At 39.7% G+C, this 21,168-nt stretch overlaps 3 protein-coding genes and 2 non-coding genes across 5 annotated transcripts in view; 1 reads left to right on the top strand and 4 right to left on the bottom strand.

Annotated features, from left to right (window-relative positions):
- Nucleotides 1–848, bottom strand: part of clasp1a (cytoplasmic linker associated protein 1a) — a 107,720-nt gene extending 106,872 nt beyond the window's left edge. Inside the window, exon 1 of the mRNA XM_030080193.1 lies at nt 721–848. The gene's annotated coding sequence lies outside the window, so the exon portion shown is untranslated. The remainder of the gene's footprint in view (nt 1–720) is intronic.
- A 767-nt stretch (nt 849–1,615) lies between these two features.
- nifk (nucleolar protein interacting with the FHA domain of MKI67) lies at nt 1,616–6,426 on the bottom strand. The gene is made up of 6 exons (XM_030081534.1): nt 6,193–6,426; nt 5,821–5,949; nt 4,157–4,265; nt 3,191–3,402; nt 2,745–2,807; nt 1,616–2,374 (listed from the first exon to the last, which is right to left on the bottom strand). Exons 1-6 carry the CDS (start codon nt 6,307–6,309, stop codon nt 2,135–2,137), a joined length of 870 nt encoding a protein of 289 aa, XP_029937394.1. The 5' UTR covers nt 6,310–6,426; the 3' UTR covers nt 1,616–2,134.
- Nucleotides 2,520–2,650, bottom strand: LOC115380521 (small nucleolar RNA ACA64). The gene has a single exon (XR_003930348.1). It is a non-coding gene; the product is annotated as a small nucleolar RNA ACA64 (small nucleolar RNA).
- On the bottom strand, nt 4,414–4,544 carry LOC115380522 (small nucleolar RNA ACA64). The gene has a single exon (XR_003930349.1). It is a non-coding gene; the product is annotated as a small nucleolar RNA ACA64 (small nucleolar RNA).
- A 321-nt stretch (nt 6,427–6,747) lies between the features above and the next one.
- On the top strand, nt 6,748–18,566 carry LOC115380162 (high affinity cGMP-specific 3',5'-cyclic phosphodiesterase 9A). Its single transcript, XM_030081249.1, has 14 exons — nt 6,748–6,884; nt 7,995–8,156; nt 8,246–8,297; nt 8,476–8,578; nt 9,306–9,445; nt 9,569–9,628; nt 11,439–11,616; nt 13,410–13,532; nt 13,690–13,782; nt 14,053–14,120; nt 14,227–14,329; nt 15,025–15,129; nt 15,783–15,929; nt 18,217–18,566. Exons 1-14 carry the CDS (start codon nt 6,797–6,799, stop codon nt 18,403–18,405), a joined length of 1,611 nt encoding a protein of 536 aa, XP_029937109.1. The 5' UTR covers nt 6,748–6,796; the 3' UTR covers nt 18,406–18,566.
- The last annotated feature ends 2,602 nt before the right edge of the window (nt 18,567–21,168 follow it).

Here is a 21,168-nt window from a genome sequence, read left to right as displayed (position 1 = left end):
CAGTAACAAAATTTAAGCGCACTGACTGAGAAGAACAAAGTAGAATATCCAGTAACAGAGAACAGTGACCATTTGATAACACTGGTCTAATAAGATATGGAGAAACATAGTATCCTGAAATTGCTTTTAAATTAGCATTAATCTCCATTCAGTTTCATAAGGCCTGCTGTCATCTTTTGAGAAGGCATTCTTGCCTGTCAGTCGGATATATTTGCTACCTGACCCCCTACCTAAGGGGGGGGGGTAACTCATCCCCCCAAACACACACACACACACACACACACACACACACACACAGTTCTTTGCTTTTGTGTAATGTTAGCTAAGCTCCTGGAGGCTAGCTCTAAACCTACCCATCGCTGCTAGCATTACCCATCAGGGTAGCCAAATTCGAGAAAAATCCACCATTCAAACTATTATAACGTTACCTTCACATGTTTTGGACACCATTAAAATAAACAAAAGCTTCCCCTGTGGTTTAACACATATGACCGCGTCACATTGTTTTTTTTCCTCTCAACAGCTGGCTAACCCTGAGCCAGACAGAGTATGAGTGTGTGGATAATAGCTAAAGCTAGCCTCTAGCAAAAAAAAAAAAAAAAAAAGCCTTCCTTTCATTGAAACGTCAGTTCACAGGCAGGCAGGGAGACAGGCGCCACAAAGAGATAATATGACAATGCGGCGAGGAGATGTAGCAACATCACTGATGTGTCTACTCACCATGTCCCGTTCAAACGTCGCAGTCGATTTAAATATTCACCTCGTATTTGGCTTTGTAAATATACAGTCGGCTTGTCTCTGTGGCATCGAGACTCCGCTCTCTCCACCCCGGAATGCTGCTTGCAGGACAAGAATGGGATCGTCGTGCGCATGCGCAGTCGGACCAGGGATGATGTTGGCACTTGGAAAACTGTCGCATGCAATGCAAGCCGCGTGCTGTGTAGCTCAACCTCTAGCGGCACCCACTGGTCATATGGTGTCTCTGATCCATGTGCAATAGCCTCCCAGTGGCAACAACAGATAACAGTCAGACGTTTTTATTTGCAATTGGTCGGCATTTTTGCTAAAGCTATTACATAGAGAAATCAACGGTGGCGAGGAAAAAGGTTCATTAATTCAAGGACCTGGGCAAAAGACGGATGCAGGTCAAACCTGTGATTTTCACATTAATGAGGCATCATAGTTGGTTCATGAAATCCTTTTCTGTCGCGAGAACCAGAGCTTCACGGGGAGTGTTCTGCTCCACAATTAAAGAGATGGGAGAAGAGCCCATGTTGAGAGGCGGCGCTAAGCTTGAAATTGGTTTGGAGGGATGCACAACACACATTAGTTTGGTTTCACTTTGAGCACTCTTTTCAGCCAAAAATTTTTTGAGCGTTTTGAGCACAATTGGACTTATCAATAACCGTGTAAGACCTTGAGTAACATTTTAAAGGAACCTCTAGTTCAGCATGGCTAGTGAAATTGTTAGGCCAAAGTGTGCTGAAGCATAAGATAATATGATGTGATAGTGGTGGGAACACTTCACCCTACCAGCTAAGACCATAACCAACTTCAGAGCAGCACCACTTTTCCTCCTCAGAAATGTAATAACCAATCAGTGTCTCAAAGAAAATGTTCAGCAATAGATTATAACATTTATTATCATCAATGATAGCATCACTGTGAATATGACCATTTAAAACTGAGCATTTGACAGGTGTATTAGTAATAAACCATTACACAGGGCCAACATATTGTTATGCAACACTAGGACCACTATATCATTGGCTTACTTCAATACCAGTCCCTGTATTGTTGCAATGAAAATTTGTCGTCGTTGATTAAGTTCAGTCCAGGTACAACTAGTGGCCAACCACCTTCCACTGTGATGCCATTACAGACAACATTTGTGGAACTTATTCCTATAACACCCACAATTTGGAAAGAGTCTTTCTCCAAGAGTCACTTTCATTGAAAATTATTAGCTCTTGTGGTGCAATTTCCACATATTCAACATCTATACTGACTTCTGACCACAGTTCCAACTTGTGCTGTCACTCAAAGCAATTTTAAGTCCATCAATAACCTTGATGTATGTATTGCTGCTCTGACAGAGTCCATCATCAAGTCCAAAATAAAAGAGTGGAGATGTTCACTCCGCCTCTGCATCCTCTGTGGTAGCCTTGTCTCCTTCAGAGGGCTCCTCACTCTCTGAGTCATCCTCCTCATCCCCTTCTCCCTCCTCCTCCGCTGAGGAATCCTCTTCATCCTGCTCTGTGCCTTCTGTCTTTTGAGCTGGTGCCTTAATGATAATTTCATCATCCACGTCATCATCGATGACCATGGACTTCCTCCTCTCCAGGACGGATGGGGTACAAACTGGCGTGGTGTCCTGATATAAAGAAAGGGGTTTGTTAATAAAAGAAAGCCAATTAGGCACACAAGTCATGCTAGAGCAATCACAACTTGATTAATTGGGTTTAAAATGTCAGGTTATCCCATTATCCCTGTACAGCATCATCTATTTCCCCCTGCGGATATGTTGGCACATGGGTTTTATCACACTGCCAACAGGAGGAGCAGGTGATAAGCTTAACGCACCACAATACTGTAGGCACAGTTATCTGGCCCCAGACCACTGCAACACCTGGGACCATTTTCAGTCTGTGCTCAAAAAACATAAGCATGTCCATTGTATCATACAATGCACTTATTTTCCTTTTTTTGTTTTGTTTTGTTTTTTAAATCAGAGTTACTCTTACATCACTACATGTAGAGGCATTGGTGACATCGGATGGCTTTTGCTTCTTAGGCACCTGGGCAGCCTGTGAAAGGGAAAAAAACACAACACACATACATACAAGGTCAGCCTGTGAGTGTTTAAACCAACAGATTACAGATAGATGAAGTCGACAAAATCATGATATCGTTGACCAAATATCTCAATAATCGTTCATTAATCGTAATCGAGGTATTGAAAAGCCAAGATGTGACCAAAATATAAGCAATCAACTCTAGTATTTGTGTTTCCACTTTGGGCAGTTAGCTGATGCTCTTAACATGCAAAGGACTCAAGTACATCAACATTACTGGCATCCCATAGCAGGGGTGATTCGATCTTTGGCTCGAATCATCCCAATTTAAAAAAGAAATGGAGTTGGGGGCAAAAATTGTCCTGTATGTTACTATTCAAAATCCCAAAACTTACAAATCCCGGGAAGTCGTAGTTGATCCCGTGTGCTGCGAGCCGCTTGCGGAGCTTTGACTCTTTGCGCAGGAGCTTCTCGGTCATCTTAGTGACCTGCTCTGGCGTGTGAATTCTGTTGTAGCGTGTTACAGCAGGATGTTTGGGTTTTTGGAACACCCTGTTGGAGCCAACGAACAGCTTCTCGTGTACCTTCTCTGGGGGTACTACATGACCTAGGACATAAAACACAAAGGATTTACATTTAGATTTGAGCCCCTGAGACTGTGGTGTCAACTAGTGGAATTTACCATTGTGCATAAAGTTGTAAATTACGGTCATGGAAAGGAAACAGGAAATAAAAGTGCATGGGTCAACAAAAAAGTACAAAAACCAAAGGTTAAATCTCATCTTGTTGGAATAAAACTGTCCAACGGAGTGAGGCTCTGCTGCTCAGAAGGGCTGGGCAGTATATCAATAATGTGATATAACAGCTATTGTCTGGGATTTTGGATATTGTGATATAGTATTTTTTTTTCTTCCTGGTTTTAAAAACTGCATTACAGTAAAGAAATGCAATTTTCTGAGCTCAGATTATTTGAGCTGTTCTATTATATGCCTCTACCTGCTTGGCCATTATGTCTACATTACTAATTGCTGTTAATCAAAAATTTCATGGAGGAAATGTTTTGTGAAAGCACCAAAATTCATTCCTAAAATAACATCACAATATCGATATTGAGGTATTTGATCAAAAATATCAGCATATATGACTTTGTCCATTTTGCCCAGCCCAAGAACTATTCTAGTAATTTTGATTCTGTAAATGAAGACAACCCAAATTTTAGTGTCTTGACACTGAAAGAATTAGTGTCTACATTTTTTTGGTTTTAATGTAGTCTTCTATCACCCATGAAAATAAATAAATAAATAAACATTGGTATCATGCTCAGGGTTACAAGCAACCTTTTCAACTTGCACAATACTCACATTTAATCAATCTCTCTCCCATGAGGTAATTGTTCATGGTCTCTGCTACAATCTTGGCTACTTCATCACAGTCAAACTCCACAAAAGCATAGCCTTTACTCCCACCTGTCTGGAAAACAAGACATGAGAGAAAACAATGGTTTGCCACTTCATAAATACCCTTGTTTCTGATCTGGCCTTGGACTTCCATTTTTAAGGTACTGCCATACAATGCTTTAGTGATCCATTATCTGTGGTCATTCCCAATTTTAGGATGCTTTTGTTGGCAGATGGGTTTTATCACACTGCCAAGACGAGTGGTAGATGATAAGCTTAATATGCCACACTACTTTAGGCACAGTTGTCTGACCCCAGATCACTGATACACCTGGGACCATTTTCAGTCTGTGCCACAAGCCAATCTTTTGTGTAATGAGAATGCAGCATTGTCATAACTGTCACGTCCACTCACAATGAGGGAGACACTGCAAATAATATACTGTATTAGGTAAGCATCTCTCACATATAGTGGGGATTGTGTTTTTCATTTGTAACAATCAATGATAATCTCATCACATAACACACCATACAATTTTCACTAATATATTGGAGCCATGTGAGATAGCTTTATTTGAGAATGTAGCCAAATCCCAGCGGGAAGTAACTATTTTAATGTATACCGAATGTTCTCAGCTGTCCTTTTCACAGCAGACATTTTGACATGAAATAGCAGGTAAGCACAGATGTTATTAATGACATTAATAAAGGATTCTTAACAAAGTGTAGCAGAGCCTCTCCGGTGAGCTAGCATGAACAACCCCAGGACCTAGTTCTGTTAGAGCTACATGGAACAGAACCTTCCCTAGTAACACCTGTGATTCCTCTGATATTCCTGCCATAAAAGCTGTGTTGATTTGTATTCAACACTTAAGGAGCTGGCTGAGCAAAATACCAGATATTGTTCTGAACATGCATCAGACTGTCAGGGCTGTGAAGCATCATGGTCAGACAAAACAGAAGTCGATGCATGCACTTCATGCATCTATTGATTTTTTTTTGTTTTGTTTTTTTTATCATCTATTTATCATCTGGGTGCTATTTATTTATTATCTGTTTATACTGTAAATTTGCACATTGTATACATCGATGCACACTGGTTTTATTGTTTTTTATCACCTGGGTGCTATTTATTTACTTATCATCTGATTATACTGTAAATTTGCACATTGCCCTCATCTATGCACATTGTATACATCGATGCACACTGGTTTTATTGTTTTTTATCACCTGGGTGCTATTTATTTACTTATCATCTGATTATACTGTAAATTTGCACATTGCCCTCATCTATGCACATTGTATACATCGATGCACACTGGTTTTATTGGTTTTTTGTGCACATTGGGTACTTGGATCTTAGATCTCGAGGGTCATCTTTTATCCTTATTTTTGATTTACTTATTATTTTTGATTTACTTAATCTTGTACTCTGTGGATACTGCTGAAAACTGTGAATTTCCTTCGGGATGAGTAAAGTATCTATCTATCTATCTATCTATCTATCTGATTCACACCACGCTTCTTGGTTAAGAGGCCCATTTCGCAGCGACGACTGAGTGAATGTCTCCCCTGCATCATGCCCACGGCAGCCCGGGGCTCTGTGCTGTTAGCTGTCACAGCAATACCTTTTTACTCCTTGCCAGCCGCAACCTCAGGACCTTGCCGAACTGCTCAAAGTATGATTTGAGCTGAGTCTCAAACAGCCCAACAGGCAGGTGGCCGACATAAACCACTCCTGGATTCAAATGTTTTCCCTGCAAAAGAAGAAGCAGAGAGGTTGAAGAGGCTGACGCAGCTCGGGAAGCAGGCCTGGCCCCGGCAGCTGCACGCTCATTTGACTTGTCCACGAGGCAGGACGCAGTTTTGTCAGATAGAACGGCTTGCTAAATCATTTCTGGTTACAACTTAAGCTAACAGTCATGGGCAACTTCTTACAAACGAAACACACCAGACTCGTCGTAGGTTTGTTTCAGATACAGCGTCATATTTTCACTAACCTTGGGTCTCTTCTTCACCTCCAGGACCTTTTTCTTGAACTCAGCCTCTTCTTTTGGGTTCAGAGCCAGCAGTTCTTTAGCCGGCTTACTGGCCGCCGCCTTTTCACCTTCGGTCATCGCGGTTAATTAGTAAGATTTGAAGTAAATTCGAGAATTAAACCAACTGAGCTGACGAGTAACTCCCTACAAACCACGTTGATGTGCTGATCCGGTTGCCCATGTGGTGACACAAAAAGAAGGCACGGTAAGGACGGTATGCATGAAGCGCAAAAAGCCTTATGCTCTTAAGAGCGCCATCTACCGCAGTGGAGGTCTTACAGGTTTAATCAGGCGCTTACCTAAGATTTAAATTAGCCATAATTATGGAAAAAGCGGCTACAGGCAATATATGAACACAAAACAACAAACATCCAGGTGCTACTTTGAACTTTGCATCCACTTCTTTTTGATTTGGGCAAATAGTAAGCAGGGAGGAGGGACAAGGAGCTGCAAAGGAAGAGGTGGGGAGAAAAAAAGAGGGGGTGGAGTGTCAATTCAAGTAGCACAGGCACTGGATCCACACCAGCACTGAGCACAGCAACATCAGTCGCTCTAAAACCCTGATATGGCAACAAAAATAATCTACTTCACAGTGAATGGGAGACCAGAACAAGCTGAGTTCCCAGTGGACTGCCCTGTCCAGGACGTCAAAGGTAGGTAAAAATAAGGATATATTACTAAATATATTTAAGGGGCACTTATTTATGTATCAGAATTTAGGCTACTTTAGTGTGTACGCATGAATGCACCTACAAGTTTACAGTGATATCATTTAAAAAAGAACCATTGGTCCTTATGGCAAGAAAACAATTTGTAGTTCTCTATGTGACATAAAACAATTTTATGATAAATGTGCCAAAATTATCCCAAATTGCCACATGTTTCCTAATGTTTTAATAAGGTAATGTAAATATGTGATCTATCATTTGAAACTAAATTAATTAATTAGATTAATTACTAAATGAATTTTTTGAGAATATGGAATGAACTGAGTTGCATACAAAGGGGAGAGTTCACTGTTACTAGCCTATTACAACAGATTTGAATGAATGAATGAATGAATGATTTCCACCATGGACACAATAAAAAAAAAAAAAAAAAAAACACACACACACACACACAAAAAAAAACACAAGAATCATTAAAATAACATTGTAAAAATATCACTGTCTATTCAACACAACAAAGTAAATATGGCAATGTGTCAGAAATGCACTGATAACAACACAGTTAAACCTGGACTGCATTTGTGCAAGAGACAAAGGCTGTCTGAGCTACAGAGAGTGATACAGCTGCTACTGACAGCTCTTCACTTGGGGCACTGGTCCAAGGCTTTGTCAAGCACCGGCTGCACATTTACTGAATCATGTGTTTTAAGTACTGAGGGTTGCAGATGCTTGAGGTAACAAAAAGAAGGCACATTATACATTGCAAGATGATTAAAGCGTGAATAGCAATCACCATTTCTTTGGGTGTGTAACGTGTAAGTTTGTGTGTGTGTGTTTGTCAATTTACAGTATCTGGGCATTTGAAATAAATATTATGCCAATTTTCCACTATTCATTAACACTGATTTTTCATTGACAGTGTTGACTGAAGAGTTGTTTGTCCACTCATAGAGCTGATATAGCTCTGTCAGCTGTTCAAAACCATATAAATGTGTTAAATCAACACTATCAAGAGTTGACTTGTATAAGCACTGACACAGTGTTGGTTTTAAAATGAACACTGACCTTTTTTTTTTTTTTTTTTTTTTTTTTCAGACCTGTTCCGCTCTGCAGCTGAGGCAGGACCCCACGATATCCTGAAACTTTACAACCCCAAAGGCAACATCATCAACATCTCCCCCAACCTGGAGTCCAACAGTCCAAATTCCTGCTACAAGCTGGAGGTGGTGGCTGCTGACTGCAACAGTGAGCCGTTAGGTATCTTTACCATGGCACCATGGGAAGCCCTTCATTGGAGTTTAGTTCAAAACTGAATTGAGAATCTCCCTCTCGTGTTGTTATTTCAGATGTGGAGCTTGCTGTGGCACTAGGATTTGATCTGTCGTCCATGGAGAAAAGGTAAGCAGGGTCGGAAAGAAGGATCTACTCAATGCAAAAACAAGTATTTAATAAAAGTGTAGCACCAAAGGAAATGTTGTGACCAAAGATGTTTTAGATGATCTGAAGACCTTTTTCAAGACGGTGCAAAGATGAGTGTGTAATGAATCAGCACCATACTGACCCCCTGTTTCCTCAGATTGCAGAGCTTAGAGAGGAAGATCCTATTTGAGACAGGGGAAACTCCTGCTGTTGTGTTTGAGCTGAAGAAACAGGTGGATTCGTTCCGGGAGAAGCTAGAGGTACAGTGAAAGGGTTCTGTAATTTCTAATCCGCTCATAAAACATTTTTAGAAAGACATGTAATACATGGAAAGGAATAAAATTGGAATATGGTGGTATAATTGTTTAGATACACTTAGACCTTGTTTTTAATTACATCAGAATATAACAAGTATAACCTTCTGAACTAAATTGAGCCAACAAGTAGCCATGAATTGCTTTGTGGATACAATTTTCTTCCTGGGGTATTTCACTTACTTTGCACTTTATCTATATTTTGAGCCTTTCAGTGGTTCCATTTTCCCAAAAGTACCTTTTGAAGTTTCAATTTTCAGATAACATCTTGATTATCATACGAAATGTATACATGGAATATGTATCTATGGTTTGAAGTGCTTCTGGGGCAAGTAGATGCAGATTTGGTGGAAATGTGCATTTTGAATGGTGTTTTATTTATCAGGGCAAAGGTTTGCTGCACTCACAGAAAAAAATTGTGAATATATATTTTCCTGTTTAATTATCCAAGGTATGTAAAAGCAATGCCCTACTTCTCATTCATACACCGAACATGTTACAATGGAGCCATTTAGAGACTGCCTTGTCAAAGCTCCCCTTGATGGTAGTTGGGAGAGGATTACCCTTTCTGCCACCCAAATCAAAAACACCAATCTGGGAATTCAAACTGGTAACCTTCGAGCCTGCTTCTTTTAAAGCTGGGCTGCTCAACTGATTCCTTTTCTTCTTTCAGAGTGTGGAGCATCTGAGTTGGTTGGGTCTGTTCAAGGAGCTGGACGGCACACATAAGCCCTCCCCCTTCTACCACAAGAGAACCCTGCGTAAAACCAGGGAGGAGTGCGAACATGTGCGGGAAAAGTTCCTCCAAATGAGGCACGTGCACATGCAACACTCAACTGAGAGAGGAAATCTTATTGTTCTTACAGTTTGAATCACAAAATCAGATTGTAAGGAGTCTAATGCTTGTGCTTTCAAAGAGTGTTTTTACATCTCCAGCTCCCTGGAGGTATCAGAGGAAGTGAGACAGTACCTGAAGACCCCAACTTTTGACAACTGGTGAGTTTTGATTCATCTATAAGCTTCATGAATCTAACACTTGAAGGTCTGTTTCATTTACTGTTCAAAGGATCCATTTACTGTATTGAAGAGCGAGTTGTCTGTGTGTACATGTGATCACAAGCAAACAATGGTAATGCACCTGCCTCTTCAATAAACGGACAGAAAGAGAGAGGAGGTCTTGTGTCCAACAAGCACCTCTGATGCATTTCTGAAGAGGTTAGGGTCCTTCACCCTTTTCATCTGGCCAGCACACTCATCTCAATATGAATAGGTCTGCGGTGGGCTTACAAATCACGAACACGGAGTCTTCATGACAGGCCTAATTAACACCCCATGTTTGAAGCAGGAATCGTGGAGGGAAGTGCGCACTGCATTCAGTCCGGCTTGGTTATTTCATTCATGTCATTCATGCCTGAGCTTTTTAGGTGATGGGTGTCTTTCAACTGCGAAGATGTGCACAAGCCAAGACAAAAGGAACTGAGGCTTTTCAGTGTAACATTATTACATGAAATAAATGGATTCCTTTGAAACCCTAATATAATATGCTTTAGGACTGTCTGGTAATTCCTGCTATGTAAGCACAAAGTATTTTAGATTGCATCTAAATATAATGTGATGAGGACAAAAGCACAAACTTTCATGTGAAGACAGCATTATTGGTATGCACGATGCACTCAAAAATGCTTTTGCTACCCATGTCAGTGGATTTATTAGTGCACTGGCAAACAGAAGTGTTTCCTTCTGTGCAGACAAATGAAGTAAATGAAATGTTTGTTTAAAGCTTCATCTTCTTTAAATTCTACTGTGGGCTTGTGATTTATTTGACACTGGACAGTTAACAGTGGAAAAACAGATGAATAACAGGAATAACATGCCACATAACTGGACTCAAACTCAAAGCATTATGCATCTTTACCAGCTATCCCATCTATAATGCCGATCAATAAAAGTGAAAGTTTGGTAAATGTCTATTTCTTGGACTCTGTCCTGAGATATGTGATAAATATGTTTATATTAGATCAGATTCACTTTTATTGATCCCCGAAGAGGAAATTCAAAGTGACACAGCAGCTAGCAGAATAGTTAAGAAGTAGCAATATCAAATGAACAATAAGGCAAAGATAAATATACAATCAAACAAGATACAATGTCCAACAAGTGAAGGTAAACCAAATTAAAATAGAATTAAATACAATATCAAATAAAAAAAAAAAAAAAAAAAAAAAAAAAGTAGAGTGAAAAGTAGACTACGGCCTCTATACATTTGTACATTCTCCATCGGTGCTTGCGTGTGTATGTGTGTGTGTGTGTGTGTATGTACTGTATGTATAAGGCCATCAAGCTGTGACCCAGCTGCTACAGTTGAACCCACTGCTGAAGTGTGGCATGCTGCGGCTCGAGAGCAGTGTGGCAGCCCAGATCCTGGTGCGCGGGACTGGGAAGCAGGGACCTGGGGGGAGACCCCTGTCTCTCTGCCCTGTGTGCAGAACTTAACATCTATTCTTAATGCACATACAGTACATACACCAACCCATTGTACATTTGTATTTACATGTGTGCAAAAATACTGGAGGTAGCACTTCAACTGTGTACAGTGTATGGTTGTGGGTGGCTGATAAAAAGCATAAAGCAGTACTTTATACATATCAACTTCTCTGGTTCATATGCTTGATATTTACAGTTGTTTATGCCTTAGATGTTAAGGAAATGGAGGGCGCTACTCATTCATTTTCCATGGTCTGGAGATTCAAACCAGCAACTGTCCAGTCACAAGGTCTCTTTTCTGTGTGTGTTTTGCACATCTCAGGCAGTGGGAGGATGCAGAGATCATGGTGCTCCTACAAGTCATGTACACAGACTTGGATTTCATAGCTGCCTTCAACATTGAGCCAGAGGTACTGCAAGAGTTCCTGTTTGAAGTCTACCGTCACTACAACAACATCCCGTTCCACAACTTCAAGCACTGCTTCTGTGTCACCCAGATGGTGAGTGTGAGTAAGTTTGTGCGTGCGTGCATGCTACAGAGGATTTAGCAGGGCAATTCACAGAGAGCCTCTGCTACCTCTGTAATCATGAAATCATTCACTTGTGTAATCAGGTTGATGGCTAACTGGTGAAGGACGTCTGGCCTATAGAGCAGACTGGCATTTCAAATCATTGAAGAACTCTGGAAGGTCAGGCTTTTATCTCACTCAGCCTTAAGAGGACATTTGAAGTTTTCAACAGTAATCTGTGATATTGCTGAAAGGCTGTCAAGGCACTGGATGCTGTTTGTTAGCTTGCAGCAAGCAGCACCCAACTTGACAAGCACTTAGAAATAAAAGCAACTGTCAAATTCAAAATCCCATGAAATCCGTAGCCATAAATGTACTCTGTAAGCATTGCCACAAGTTTATAATTTATCATTACTGATATGTAATGGATCAATTCATTAAATGGAGAAAATCCAGATTTCACTGGCATCTCGAGGGTGATTTTTTTTTTTTTTTTTTTTTACCTTGCTGCAGTGATGTAGATCAGCCTCATTTGCCAGTCCTCCTACATCACTGTTGGTTGTGGTCAGAAATTCAACAGAGCCACAGAACTTGAAGTTGTTTGCCGTGGTCATTTAGCTACTTAAGAACAAAGTGGCAGTTGTGATTAGCTGCTATCACTGCAAAAACTCAAAATCTTACCAAGATTATTTGTCTTATTTCAAGTCAAAAATGTCTTATTTCTAGTCAAAATATCTCATTACACTTAAAATAAGACATGATCACCTCAGAAGTAACTTGTTTTTAGACAACTGTCTCTTGTTTCAAGTGAAAATTTGCTTGTTTCATTGGCAAAATTTGTTTCTTGTTTCTAGCTAATTTTCACTTATTTCAAGTGAATTTTCACTTTTTCCACTGGCAAATTTTGCCAATGAAACAAGCAAATTTTCACTGGTATCAAGTGAAATTTCACTTGAAACAAGTGAAAATTGTCTAAAAACAAGTTACTTCTGAGCTGATCATGTCTTATTTTAAGTGTAATGAGATATTTTGACTAGAAATAAGACATTTTTGACTTGAAATAAGACAAATAATCTTGGTAAGATTTTGACTTTTTGCAGTGTACAGGGGCGTCATAGTGGTGGGAAAAGCGGGACTGATTACCAAGGGCAACAATGGGGGAGGGGGCCCTCGAAAGGCCTGAAATAAAAAGGTTTATCTATTGGCCGGCTATACAAGGGCCCAATAAGATTTCTTTTCATGGGGCCCAAAATCCCTGGCGGCGCCCCTGAGCTGCTACAGTGACAATGCATGTACAGGGCAGTAAAGTGTGTCACAGTCTCTTTGATAACTGAGATATGTTCTGCCGTGGCTGCTTGCTAAAAGCAGTAAATAAGTGTTCAAAGTTACCACTGACTGGAATACAGAGGTAGCCCAGTGCTACGGCTATAGTTTTTTTGCAATGGCAATGATGCATGGAAAAACAGTTGCCATTCCAGCCATCCTGCTATGTTGACTTGAATAGGAAAATCCGTTCTGTTCCAGTTTAAAGTCTGTGAAAGAGTTCACTTTTGAGCCCAGCCAACAGTGATGTCAGACGTGGTCAGAAGTGAAGCAAAGCTTGTACTGTCAACTCACAGAGGTCAGTGCACCAGTGCTTTTCCACCATGACATTTTTTCAACCGACAGCTGATGTTTCTTTTTTCTAAATGGTGGTTCTCACTTTGAAACAAAACTCCTGTTTCAAACCCCTAACCACTCCCATTTTCTACTCTGTTTTTTACTGCGTCTTCATCTCTGCGCAGATGTATGGTCTAATCTGGCTGACGGACTTGAGGAGCAAATTAGACAGCATCGACCTGCTGACCATGTTGACCTCTGCAGTTTGCCATGACCTTGACCACACAGGGTACAACAATGCATATCAGGTAGGAGCATCTGCAAGAGATCACTGCAAGTAAGAACACATTCAAATCTGGATTTAACATTTGATATGTGTTTTTCACTGCAGTTCTGTTCGATTTATGCCTTTCAATCGGATACTGTATAATAGTGTATAATTTTTTTTTTTTTTTTTTTTTTTAGATAAATGCTCGGACTGAACTTGCTCTTCGCTACAATGACATCTCTCCACTGGAGAACCACCACTGTGCTGTAGCTTTTGAGATCCTGGAGAAGGTAATGATTAACCAGTTACATGTCATTTTCTGTGCATTTTTATCCAAGGTGCCTTACAGAATCATGAATACAGCTGTGCAGGGAATTAAACTAAAAACCCCGGCATTATAACACTATACTGGAGCAGGAGCTATTGCAGAAGAAACCTAAATTAAAATAATGTGACTTCTGATCTTATGTTGCACACAGCTGACAGAAGGAATTAGCTGTTTGGGAAGCAGGTTAACTATAAATACAGCAACAGCAACCAAACACTGTTCTCTCTTACAGACAGAAAGCAACATCTTTAGAAATCTGACCATGGAGCAGTACAAACGGATAAGGGAGGGAATTATCAAGTGAGAATATCTCTGTCATTCTCTTAATGCATGTTTTCTTGTGTAGAACCACAATGCTACACATTCTAAGATTTTTTTTATTATTATTATTGTCTTATAATTGCAGATGCATCCTGGCCACTGATATGACAAGGCACAATGAGATCCTCAATAAGTTCAAGTCCATCCTCCCTGTTTATGACTTCAGCAACAAGGACCACAGAGAGGTGGTAAGAGGAGAGTAAACACTAAATGGGAGAGGTACTTAGAACCACTAAGAGCTGAGTGCGAGAGAGAGAGAGAACCTTTTGCTGTATCAATGAATGCCATGTCTAATTTATGTGCATGAATATACTAAATCTGTTGCTTCTCCAGGGCCTAACTGAAAATTTAGATTGGTTTTTAGTGAAAAATGAGAAAAGGACAGTGTTTCACAAAGCAATCAGAAATAGGGGTGCAGCACAGGTTTTCATGACAGTGAAATTCTCCACAGGAGTCCACAGTGTCTGAATGTGACTGGTATATATGAGACTATAAAAATCACATTTTGACCAGTCTGGGCCGTCTAGCTCTTAGCTTTTATATGATGTATAAGATGCCATTTGATTGATTACCTTACTATGGAACTGCTCAGTTCTATATTATGATGATGATGATGATGATGATGATGATTATGTGGTGGTTGTGGTAGTTGCATTGTCCTGTGGTTTAAATGGCACTTCAAAGGCTTCTCCACCCTGACAAGAATGCGGAGAAAACACTGGATATTTGTAATCTTTTGTTCATTTTGACTATTGGTAGCTTCAGTTAAAAAAATATCAGCATTGGCATCAGCTTTCAAAAGCCCTCATCTGTCAATCCCTTCTCCTCCTAATTTGTGTAAATCTGTTTATTGTCCTGTCATGTTTTCCTGATATATCTGCAGCTAATGATGATCTTGATCAAAGTGAGTGACATCTCCAATGAAGCGCGGCCTATGGAGGTGGCTGAGCCCTGGTTGGACTGCCTTCTGGAGGAGTTCTACAACCAGGTAACTGACTCCTATTGTCTGTAAAGAAACTGTTGAAACAGTTATCCCTTTTTTTTTTCAACACCACATTACCTGATGAGTGCAGGTCTTTCATGTCATTTTTACAAACAAAGCAGATGCATTATTCTCTGCCAGTAGTGCCAATGCCACCATGCTTAACCGTTTAAATAAAAACAAAATACCTTGCTGTCCTTGCTGTCAGCATGGAACACATTTCCATGAATTACAACTATGAAACTAACGGATGGAGTCTTGATTCCTCACCATAATAGCATAATTTCTTCAGGGTCAAGAAAGCCATTTCACGTAAAATTAAAGTGATAAAAATGGTATTTTGGCGTTTAAAAGCAAGTTTTAGAGACATGAAACTTGGTGGAGGTTGATATTTAGAAGTGCCAAGAATTTTGATAAGGTTGTTAAAAGTACATGCTAAAACATTTGGAACATTTCACAGGGCACGGTGGCTTATAGTGGCAGTCCATGCATGGGCTATGATCTCAACTAATGATTGAATTTATTCGACCATTATATATTCAAGAATAGAATGGCATGATCTGCTAAAGTAAACAAAATCAGGGGAGAGAACATTAGGATTACACAAGCCAGCTCTAAATGTTATTTCAGTCAAGTCCATTCATGTTGTTTGTTGTCAGAGTGACATGGAGAAGTTAGAGGGGCTTCCAGTCACCCCTTTCATGGACCGGGACAAAGTGACCAAGCCTTCATCTCAAACAGGCTTCATCCGATTCGTTCTCTTCCCCCTCTTCATTGAGCTGGCCAACCTCTTCCCCTGCCTGGAGGTAATTTATATAACAATATCAGAAATTCATATATAGTTTTCAGAGTACCCAAATTCTCTTTATATAAGTTGTTTGTTGTTGTTCTGAGCCCACATCAGTCTGGGTTCATGTCTATGCACAGCACTGTTTCTGCCATCACTTTGGTTGGGGACAACATTGCCAATGCCTTAGATCAGAAAAAACATTGTGCTGCCATCATTGTTGACCTTTCCAAGGCATTTGACACTGTTGATCATTCTTCACTCTTACATAATTTAAGTAATATGGGTTTTAGCTCAAGCGCAGGTACTTGTTTCCTGAATTATCTGTCTGATCGGCAGCAGCCTGTGAACTTGGGAAGTGCTCTCTAAGAGTTCTTACTGGTAACTAAGGGTGTTCCACAACTTGTCCTCCAATAAACACAAGGCGTAACAAGGCGTGTTTAATGAAATTTAATTGTAAAAATGCAATAAAGCACAGAAGACAAACACAAATAAAAATCAAAATATGAGTAACACTCACTACACAAGCATAACCACATAAGAAATAAAAATACTCTTATTGTTAACTTACAGCTACACTAACTAGCAGTTGAGTCATCTCTAAACATAATTTGCAGCAAACAAATCTTCACGTGGCAGCCAATATAAACATAAAAAAATACTTGCGGCCAATCAGTGTCTAAGGCTACAATACTGAAGACAACTGTAGCGGGGGAAGCAGCCGCACCGCGCCCTCTACCATGTTTCGACAACACTGCATGAAATTTCCTGCACTCTTATTACCGCCACTGAATGCCCAGGAGGGGGCACTGCCGCACAAAAAAATCCTCTAATTACTATGCATGCACTCAAACAGAGGGCAGAACACTGCCCAGTTGGCTGTGGAAAACCTGCAACATTCCTTTAACATTCTTCAGGCTGTACTTAATAATCTTAAACTTGTACTGAATCCACATAAAACCAAGTGTATGTTGTTCTTGAGAGCTAGAGATAATGTTAGCAAAATCTTTTATGTTTCCACTGTCCACGGATGCAACATTGAAAGAGTTAGAGTATACATATCTCGGTATTTGGTTACATGACACACTCATCTTCAAATTTCATGTAGACAATCTTGTCAAAACTTGGGTTTCTGTATAGAAATAGAACTAATTTTCCTATGGTTAGAAGGAAAAGGATTATTGAACCTGTTTTCTCTTGGTCATGGACTATGGTGATGTGATTTATATATATGTATCATTCTGCTTTCAGGTTTATTACTTGTTTTAACTGTTTGTTCTCCTTTACATTGTATCTTCTGTTATTTTTGTATTTTTGTTTTACTCAACATCATTGTAAATGATGGCCAGCCCTTAATGATCTTTGAGTTCAAATAAAGGTAGCCTAAATGTTTCCAGGGTTGGGGAGTAAGCTGTTACGTGTAATTAAATTACAAAATAAATGTAATTGTAATCTGTTACATTAACTGTGAAAAAATGTAATTAAATTGCAGTTACTCATCAAAATAAATGCTGCAAAATAAAGGGGTTACCTTCCAATACATTCTTTTAAGTTAAAAAAAAAAAAACAAAAACATATATGTAGAACATAACAATCCTTCTGTTGCTTTGCATCTTTTCGCTATAGAAGAATGCCATCCTTTGGCAGAATTATAGACAACAAAACCATTGTGAAGGAAGGAAAGGGAAAATTAACCCCAAAAAACTTTAACACTATACAGTGCCATCAGAAAGTATTCACACCGCTTCACTTTTTCCACATTTTGCTACGTTAAAAACTTATTCTAAAACCGATTTTTGTATCGTTTTCTTTTTTAAAAAATCGACACGAAATAGCCCATAATGACAAAGTGAAAACATGTTTTCACACATTTTTGTAAATTGATTAAAAATGTAAACATTTAAACATAATAGGTACATATGTATTCACACCCATGGCTTAATATTTTGTTGAAGCACCTTTAGCAGCTCCCATTCTTCTCTGCAGATCCTCTCAAGCTCAGTCAGGTTGATGGCACTGTACATAATGCACCTTGCAACATGCAGCACTCATCCAGGAAGCAAATCATAATAGAAGAGGAAAATATACCAATTATTCCACTGCAATGGACCATTTAAAAGTGACAATATTTACAGTCAGCATTCATTACAAATTAGCTCATAGGATTTGAGGGGAAGTGGGTACATGAAAAAGTCGGTCCAGCACTTCAAAAGTCCAAAAATAAATCCTGGAACCCAGTGATCACAAATTAACAGTGTAACTATCTCAGTGCAGTATTTTTCTTTAACTGTTCATTGATTCTGCAGCAACACATCATTGACCCAGTGCGGAAGGCTCTCGACTACTACACAGAGATGGAAAAGGCACTTGAGAGAGAGAAACAGAACCGAAGCCAAAGTGAGAAGACAGCCAAGAGCAAAGAGACGCCTCTTGGCACACAGGACACAACCGACAACCAATCAGAGGCTGGGCCTGATGCCTCTAAAGCATCCTAACAGTAAACTATGGTGGCAGGTGTAGTAATGAACCAAACTGAATATACTTATGAACTGCAACAACCAGAACTATGTGAGATTAACATATTGTAGCGTGCCTCTGGAGATTGTGTAAATTTGTATTTATTTCTTGTGTTCTATTTGTACTTTTCCATGTTTGTTTGTATGAGCTCAGCACAGGTGTGCATGCTGTAAAACAGGAGTTTATAGAGTTTGGGGTACAACAAAAATGAAAGGAACCTGACGAGCTGGATGTCCAATCCATAGAGGAGCAAGTGGCCGCTTTCCTGGAGTCTAAAGGGATTCAACTGGACTGCAACAATCATAGACGGAAATCCCGGGGGGGTCAGGGGGGGACAAGACCCCTCCATTCATAAAGTTAAGCTAACAGCTAATGATTGTTTACAAGCTCAAGTGAGTGCAGGACAGTGAGTGAGAGAGAGGACACACGACAGGAGGAGCAAATACTGAGTCTGTTATTCTTTCAAAAAGTCTGTCAGGATATTAATGTCAGAAATAGTTCATATTTTACTGATATTTTGAATTTGTCTCTAGATAAATATCTATTTTTTTTATTTAAAGAAGGCTATTTGCCCTTTGAGTTTGATAGGCTCACAGTTACACTTTATAATTTAAATGTATAAGGGCTGTGCATTTTAAGTTGCATTATTTTGTGGCATAGTTTCATTTCATTTTCTTATTTTATCTAAAGGGGACAGTGTACAGCTCAAACATATACTGTATGTCACTATTTGATACCATATCTTGCTTTGTTTTTTGTTGACACGACAATAAATATGTTTTTTGAAGAATAGTTTGATGTAGTTGGATTATTCAAGGTATTCAAGGTATGGACTGTAGTGGAAATTAGAACAGTGAGCAAAGACATTTGGTTAGAGGATTATTGCTTTTAATAGCATTATTTAAAACAAATGAACATGCTGAGGGCTCAACACTGTGCAGTAAGTTTCAGAGGGGCATAAGAGAGAATGAGGGAGGTACAGTTGTGCCAGACAGCAATTTTTTCATGTCCCCTCCGGAAATTACTCTCTGAAATTTTGCTGTTTATTGTCCCCCCCAATAATGAAATGGGATTTTCACCCCTGTGTGTTAAGACGGTGACTCTGCACCGCGTCTGACAAAACCAGCTGGTAAGAGTGAGCAGATGGTATAAAACAAAACAAACAAAAAAAAAAAAACAGCGGTGTGGTGGCAGTGAGAGACTTGATGCCAGTCACATTCAGCCTGTCTGCCCGAAAGCAACGCGTCTGTTACTGATCAAGTTTAGCAGAAACTCTACTAACTATCAGTGATTAGGGTTGGGACCCTTTGGATTTTAACAATTCCGATTCCTAAACAATTCCTTCTTAACGATTCCGGTTCCTACCGGTTCCGATAACGGTTCCAAATATATACATTTTTTATTTTTATTTTTTTATGACATAATTATACTTAAAATAAACAAGTAATAAGAAGTGTTAGTAATGTAGTGTTAGTGTATGTTTATGAGTTGTAGAACATAATAAATTATCTTGAAGGAGTAGCTGTTTACCAGTAAGCTTGACTCCAATAATTTGACAATAGGCCTATGTTAAATTATTATTTGTTTTAAAAATGTAAATTACTTATCAAACAGACCTAACAATTCAGCTACCAATGAATGAGCAGAAGTATGCATGTGATAACATAGATTGAATATGAAAAATAATCCGAAGTGATACCTCTTCTCTGAATAGACAAGCTAAGGTTACGTCTTCTGGATTCTGCCACGGAAGCGTGTCCAGCACTCTCCACTGTTGCTCAAGTTTGCAGAGGTCTCCTTCATACAGTTTAATTCAATTCAATTTTATTTATTTGTATAGCCCAGAATCACAAATACAAATTTGTCTCAAAGGGCTTTACAGAAAAATACAACATCCTCTGTCCTTAGACCCTCACATCGGATGAGGAACAACTCCCTAAAAAACCCCTTTAACAGGGAGAAAAATAGGAAGAAACCTCAGGGGAGCAACAGAGGAGGGATCCCTCCCCAGGACGGACAGACGTGCAATAGATGTTGTAAACACAGATACAAACAATAAAATGTATGGGAATAGATAGGTGGCGGATGAGGGATGATGACGCCAAGGCAAGCTGGATGCACCAGAGCAGCCAGGGACCCGGGCCACACAGCCACCTACACCACGACGACCTGGATCTGAACTAGACAGCACGCACTTGGACAAACACACATCAACCATTCACACACACTCACACAAAGACAAAGGTGGCACATTAATTTTCTGGAGAAGACTAATTGATAATTAGCTCCATGAGAGCAATAATCTCATAATCTCGTCGGCAGGTGAGTGCTTGGGTTACTTCACTGAGACAGAGAACCAGCCCACCGTACCACTAACCGTCAGCCATAAGTTAGGCCGAAGAGATGAGTTTTTAATCTAGATTTGAAAGAATCAACAGATTCAGATTGCCTGACGTCAGCAGGGAGGTTATTCCATAGCAGCGGGGCACGATAGGAAAAGGCCCGGCCACCTGCTGACTTCTTCTTAATCCTAGGTAAGCAAAGCAGCCCCGCATTTTGAGAGCGGAGAGCCCGCGATGGAATGTAGGGTTTAAGGAGATCTGAAAGATAAGATGGGGCAAACCCATTTAAGATTTTGTAGGTTAACAGAAGCACCTTAAAGTCAGATCTAATATGCACAGGAAGCCAATGAAGGGAGGCCAGAATTGGAGTAATATGATCAAATTTTCTAGTTCTAGTTA

The sequence above is a fragment of the Myripristis murdjan genome, chromosome 21 (genome assembly GCF_902150065.1).
Source record: "Myripristis murdjan chromosome 21, fMyrMur1.1, whole genome shotgun sequence".
In the NCBI taxonomy this organism is placed as follows: Eukaryota; Metazoa; Chordata; class Actinopteri; order Holocentriformes; family Holocentridae; genus Myripristis; species Myripristis murdjan.
The sequence above is the reverse complement of the archived record's forward strand: the minus strand, read 5'-3'. Positions and strand labels throughout refer to the sequence as shown.